At 45.7% G+C, this 7145-nt stretch overlaps 1 protein-coding gene across 1 annotated transcript; it reads left to right on the forward strand.

Moving 5' to 3' along the window:
* Positions 1-5305: 5305 nt before the first annotated feature.
* Positions 5306-6941, forward strand: LOC123130671 (putative cyclin-F2-1). Its single transcript, XM_044550502.1, has one exon. The coding sequence runs from the start codon at positions 5346-5348 to the stop codon at positions 6615-6617; it is 1272 nt and encodes a 423-aa protein (XP_044406437.1). The 5' UTR covers positions 5306-5345; the 3' UTR covers positions 6618-6941.
* Positions 6942-7145: the final 204 nt, after the last annotated feature.

The following is a 7145-nucleotide window of genomic DNA, read 5'->3' on the forward strand; positions in this document are numbered from 1 at the left end:
ATCAAGATCGCGGAAATCTAGCAAATCACACAAAGTTTTGGGGATAGTGGAGACACTAGCACCCAAATCACACAAAGCATAAAACTCATGATCTTTAATTTTAATTTTGATAGCTGGTTCCCACTCATCATAGAGTTTTCTAGGGATAGAGACTTTCAACTCAAGTTTTTCTTCATAAGATTGCATCAAGGCATCAACAATATGTTCGGTGAAGGCTTTCTTTCGACTATAAGCATGCGGAGAGTTTAGCATGGATTGCAACAAGGAAATACAATCAATCAAAGAGCAACTTTCATAATTAAATTCCTTGAAATCCAATATAGTGGGTTTAGCAACATCTAAATTTGTATTTCTTTCAATCCCACTTTCATCAATTTCATCATAAAGATTTAAATACTCCGAATTTTTGGAACGCCTTCTAGGTAAAGGAAGATTATATTAAGTTTCATCAAGATTCATATTGCAAAACAAAGATTTGATAGGGGACACATCAATAACTTTTAGATCTTCATCTTGATTTTCATAGGTATTGGAAGAACACGCTTTAATAAAGGCATCTTTTGAAGCACGCATCCTAGCGGTTCTTTCCTTGCACTCGTAAATGGAAATTATCATAGCTTTGAGAGACTCATTGATATCATGCTTAGGAGGAATAGATCTAAGCTTTAAAGAATCAATCTCAAGAGAAATTCTATCAACGTTCCTAGCCAAATCATCAACTTTAAGCACTTTCTCTTCAAGCAAAGCATTAAAATTCTTTTGTGAATTCATAAACTCTTTAACACTATTCTCAAATTCAGAGGGCATCTTATTATAATTTCCATAAGAGTTGTTGTAGGAATTTCCATAATTATTAGAAGGATTACTAGGATATGGCCTACGATTAAAATTCCCTCTATAAGCGTTGTTACCAAAATTATTCCTACCAACAAAATTCACATCCATAGATTCATTGTTGTTCTCAATCAAGGTAGACAAAGGCATATCATTAGGATCAGAAGAAACACTCTTAGTAGCAAATAAGTTCATAAGTTCATCCATCTTTCCACTCAAAACATTGATTTCTTCTATCGCATGCACTTTTTTATTAGAAGATCTTTCAGTATGCCATTGAGAATAATTAACCATAATATTATCTAGGAGTTTAGTAGCATCTCCTAAATTTATTTCCATAAAAGTGCCTCCCGCGGCCGAATCTAAAAGATTTCTAGAAGCAAAATTCAATCCGGCATAAAAAATTTGTATAATCATCCACAAATTTAAACCATGAGTAGGGCAATTACGTATCATTAATTTCATTCTCTCCCAAGCTTGTGCAACATTTTCATGATCAAGTTGCTTAAAATTCATAATATCATTTCTAAGAGAGATGATCTTAGCGGGAGGAAAATACTTAGAGATAAAAGCATCTTTGCACTTGTTCCAAGAATCAATACTATTTTTAGGCAAAGACGAAAACCAAGCTTTAGCACGATCTCTAAGCGAAAAATGAAATAGCTTCAATTTAACGACATCATTATCGACATCTTTTTTCTTTTGCATATCACATAAATCAACGAAGCTATTCAGATGAGTAGCGGCATCTTCACTGGGAAGGTTGGCGAATTGATCTTTCATAACAAGATTCAACAAAGCAGTATTGATTTCACAAGATTCAGTATTGGCAAGAGGAGCAATCGGAGTGCTAATAAAATCATTATTGTTGGTATTGGTGAAGTCACACAATTTAGTAGTATCTTGAGCCATCGCGACAAACAAGCAATCCAACACACGAGCAAACAAAAGGCATGCGAGAAAAAGGCAAACGGAGAAGGAGAAGGGGAAGGAGAAAGAGAGTGCGAATAAAACGGCAAGGGTGAAGTGGGGGAGAGGAAAACGAGAGGCAAATGGCAACTAATGTAATGCGGGAGATAGGGATTGTGATGGGTACTTGGTATGTTGACTTTTTGCATAGACTCCCCGGCAATAGTGCTAGGAATTCTTCTTGCTACCTCTTGAGCTTGCGTTGGTTTTCCCCGAAGAGGAAAGGATGATGCAGCAGAGTAGCATAAGTATTTCCCTCAGTTTTTGAGAACCAAGGTATCAATCCAGTAGGAGGCCACGCGCAAGTCCCTCATACCTACACAACACAAAGAGCTCAACGCAACCAACGCGATTAGGGGTTGCCAATCCCTTCACGGTCACTTACGGAAGTGAGATCTGATAGATAATATTTTTTGGTATTTTTGATATAAAGATGCAAAGTGAAAAGTAAAAGGCAAAGTAAAAACAAAGCAAGATTAAAGTGATGGAGATTGATATGATGAGAATAGACCCGGGGGCCATAGGTTTCACTAGTGGCTTCTCTCAAGAGCATAAGTTTTCTACGGTGGGTGAACAAATTACTGTTGAGCAATTGACAGAATTGAGCATAGTTATGAGAATATCTAGGCATGATCATGTATATAGGCATCACGTCCATGACAAGTAGATCGAAACGATTCTGTATCTACTACTATTACTCCACTCATCGACCGCTATCCAGCATGCATCTAGAGTATTAAGTTAAAAACAGAGTAACACTTTAAGCAAGATGACATGATGTAGAGAGATAAATTCATGCAATATGAAATAAACCCCATCTTGTTATCCTCGATGGCAACGATACAATACGTGTCTTGCTGCCCCTTCTGTCACTGGGAAAGAACACCGCAAGATCGAACCCAAAGCTAAGCACTTCTCCCATGGCAAGAACTACCAATCTAGTTCGCCAAACCAAACGGATAATTCGAAGAGACTTGCAAAGATAACCAATCATACATAAAATAATTCAGAGAAGATTCAAATATTGTTCATAGATAGACTTGATCATAAACCCACAATTCATCGGTCTCAACAAACACACCGCAAAAGAAGAAGATTACATCAAATAGATCTCCACAAGAGAGGGGGAGAACATTGTATTGAGATCCAAAAAGAGAGAAGAAGCCATCTAGCTAATAACTATGGACCCGAAGGTCTGAGGTAAACTACTCACACTTCATCGGAGGGGCTATGATGATGTAGAAGCCCTCCGTGATGACGGCCCTCTCCGGCGGAGCTTCGGAACAGGCCCCAAGATGGGATCTCGTGGATACAAAAAGTTGCGGCGGTGGAATTAGGTTTTTGGCTCCTGTTCTGATCGTTTGAGGGTATGTGGGTATATATAGGAGGAAGGAGTACGTCGGTGGAGCACCGAGGGGCCCACGAGGCAGGGGGCGCGCCCTGTAGGGGGGCGCGCCCCCTACCCTCGTGACCGCCTCCGATACTTCTTGGAGTAGGGTCCAAGTCTCCTGGGTCTTATCCGAGAACAAAATCACGTTCCAAAAAGGATTTTTCTGTTTGGACTCCGTTTGATATTCTGTTTTTTCGAAACACTGAAATAGGCAAAAAAACAATTCTGGGTTGGGCCTCCGGTTAATAGGTTAGTCCCAAAAATAAAACAAAAGTGGAAAATAAAGCCCAATATAGTCCAAAACAGTAGATAGTATAGCATGGAGCAATCAAAAATTATAGATACGTTGGAGACGTATCAGCTGCCTCCTCCCCCCCCCCCCCCCCACCAGCACCTATATATACATGAGAGGGAGGGGCGCCACAAAACCACGACAATCCCCAAGCCGTGTGCGGCGCCCCTCTCCCCGGTTTCATCCTCCGTCAAGTATTTCTGCAGTGCATGGCGAAGCCTTGCAGGAACAAGTTCACCACCAACGTCATCACGCCGTCGTGCTGCCGGAACTCATCTACTACTTAGCCTCTCTAGCTGGATCGAGAAGACGAGGACGTCATCGAGCTGAACGTGTGCTGAACGCGAAGGTGCCATACGTTCGGTACTTGATCGGGACGGATCGTGAAAGTGTACGACTACATCAATCGCATTGATAAACGCTTCCGCTTAACGGTCTACAAGGGTACGTAGGCATACTCTCCCCTCTCATGGCTATGCATCTTCATGTATAGATCTTGCATGTGCGTAGAAAAAAAAATTGTTTTCCATGCAACATTTCCGAACACAAATAACATCATGAATTCCAGCAATTAGCCCTGTCCGTTCCGGCAAAAACAACCTCACCGTTTCCACAATCCACCAGTCGGTTCCTGCAAAATAAACCTCGTCGGATCCAGCACCTCTCGCGCGGCCATCCCCTGGAGAGAACACTGCCGGTTCGGTCAAACTCCACGGCCGGTGTAGCAAAAAACCATCATCTATTCCAGCATCGCTATAGATTTCAGCACCTGGTGGCCACTGGGCGCAACATCATTGATGGTCGGTTCCAGCAAAAAGCGACTGATGTTGTAGCATTGCGCCGGCTGGTTTTAGCACCGCCACACCCTCGGGTTGCAACACACTGTTGTCAGCGGTTGGGTTTGGCAAGCAAATGTGGACGAGATAACTGGTTTGACCTTTATGTTAAAGTTTAGCACGATTTGACCCACGTTCTAGAAAAATCTCATCTACCCTTTTTCGGTGAAGCCAACATCCATGGCATTTTTGGTTCAATAAAAAGCGCCATGGTCCTTGGTGTTTCCTCCCTGGCGCTTTCTCCATGGGACTTGTCGTTTTTGACAAATGACAAAACGCCATAAACCATGATGTTTTGGCTCATGGGTAAACGCCATGAACCATACAACTAGAACCCCATGGATATTGGCGTCATTGAAAAAGGTCAGATAAATGATTCTTTTAGAAACAAGATCAAATTGTGTTAAACTTTAAGAAAAAAGTCAGAATAGTGATTCTGTCCAGTAAATGGGTGGACGACAGTGTTTCATCTACGAAAAGATAAAGGAGTAGAAAAAATGCGGTCCTATGAGGAAGACGTGGCGCACGAATCCCTGCGTGATCTGACAGCGCGCGTGCGACCGGCGCAACCCGTTGCCGGTCGGCCGACACGAACCGTTTCCCAATCAGCAACAACGATCGAACGCACTTTGTTTGAGCCGGAGACACCGGTCATGCATACTAGTACAGTACGTCCTAACAATTGCCGGACTATTCTCAAAAAAAAAAAAACTATTGCCGGACTGCCAGTCGCGCGTCTCTTCCGCGCAGCATACGAACTCGATCCAAAACAATGACGGCAACAATTTATTTACGCGTGGAAGCAGTAGCGTGTGTCTTCCATCCATGGTTAGTCGCAAAAGTTGCAATCCGAATCATCGCCAATACGAGACGAGACCGGTAGCGATGTGGTTTCCCAACTCTCAGGAAACCCATCGAACGAGTCGCCGTCATGTATAAATGGCAGGACTCCCTCCCTGCATCATTTGCAATCACGTACCACCCTCCAAGAGTTCGAGACCCCTTTTTCCCCCTCGCTCAAGCGATGGCTGTCATGGATCCCTTCACCGCCGACCTACTTTCGGGTCCTTCCCTCCCCGGCGCCTTCTCATGCGCCGCCGACCACCGCATGGAGTTTGACGACGCCTACCTCCGGGCGATCGGCGCACTCCCTCCTCTTCCGACTGTCCACCTCCACCACGCCGCGCTCAAAGATTCCGTGGAGCTCCCGGCGACGCTGTATGCCGCCGCAGTCGACGCCCATCTTTTTCCCCCGCCGTTCGAGGTGCCCTTGCCGTCCCTGCTTCCGGACCGCGTCGTCCCGGACTCCAAGAACACGGCGGCACGCCCGCATCTGTCCGGCTTCGAATTCGCTCCCACGCCCGCCGATCACGCCGCCGCACTCGGATGTTCCGTGGAGCTCCCGGCGACGTGTCAGCTGTACGCCGCCGCACTCGACGCCCATCTTTTTCACCCATCCTTGGAGGTGCCCGCACCGTCCCTGCTCCCGGACCGCGTCGTCCCGGACTGCAAGAACTCGGCCACGCGTCCGCGGCTCTCCGACTACGACATTGACATCGACTTCAACCTCTGGGAGATGGAGAAGAACGTCGAGGAGCGGCCTTCGCCGGACTACCTGAACACGGTACAGGGAGATCGGATGAGCCCATCGATGCGTGCCACCCTCGTCTTCTGGATGGACGACTTCACCCGGCACTACGACCTGGCCCCTGGCACGCTTCACCGCGCCGTCTCCTACGTCGACCGCGTCCTGTCGGCGCGAACCTTGTCTACGGCTCGCACGGACATGGAGTATGAGCTCCGTCTCCTGGGCGCCACGGCCGTCTTCACCGCCGCCAAATACGAGGAGCGGGGCACCAGATTCAAGGTGAACGCCGCGAAAATTGCCGACGACTGTGGGTTCGCCACCAGCAAGGAGGTGACCGACATGGAGTGCAAGATGTTGGCGGCGCTCCGGTACGAGCTCAGCGGACCAACGGCCTACACGTTCGTGGACCACTTCACCAGGTACAGCAACGGAGAGCGCGAGCTGGAGGTTCAGAGGTTGGCGCATCAGCTCGCCGAAACATCGCTGGTGGACTACAGATGCCTGCAGCTCATGCCGTCCGCCGTGGCGGCGTCGGCGGTCTTTCTCGCCAGGCTGATCTTGAACCCAATGGCCAGCCAGGTGCAGAAGTGGAACAGGGAATTCACGGAGCTGACAGGGTACAAGCCCACGGACCTCATCCTTGGCATTCAGTCCTTGTACATGATGAATCCCGATCCTCGCTTCGTGATCTTGCCAGAGTTCTTGTAAGAATGAAATGGAAGATTTAGGCTATCATAGCCAGCCCAGTTCTTTAGTTCAGGAAACTTACATCGGTGTCAACATATACACATATATGTATGTAGTATCTGGCCTCATTCCCTCCTTGTCAAAGGTGTTGTTGAAGAATCACATTCTCCTTGAGGTGGTCAAAAAAAATTTGGTTGATGCAGATATGGTTGTTGTTGTTCAACCGTTGTTTTGATCGCCTCGGATTTTCTTTTTTTCTCGCTTAGGCATAGCTTTGGTCTTCTATGACTTTACTCGTGTTTTTTATGTTTGTGTTGTCGTTGGCTGTGTGCATCATAATTATGCCGAGAGACCGAGTGTACGTTCATTGTATTTGTATTTATTTGATGCTCATTTTGAGTCAATAAAATCCATAAATGTACGTGGTATCTCCAATACGGTATTTCTTAGTATTTTTGAAAAATGTCTCAATATTTTTTTCCTAAACCAGGCCAAGAAAAACTGTAGTTTTTACAAACTTACACTTATGAATTGCCCACATGTTGGAAT

Source organism: Triticum aestivum, chromosome 6A (genome assembly GCF_018294505.1).
Source record: "Triticum aestivum cultivar Chinese Spring chromosome 6A, IWGSC CS RefSeq v2.1, whole genome shotgun sequence".
NCBI lineage: Eukaryota > Viridiplantae > Streptophyta > Magnoliopsida > Poales > Poaceae > Triticum > Triticum aestivum.

What these genes read in the sequence shown, in the direction of transcription:
- LOC123130671 (XM_044550502.1), top strand. Translation starts at nt 5,346, where the DNA reads ATGGCTGTCATGGATCCCTTCACCGCCGACCTACTTTCGGGTCCTTCC.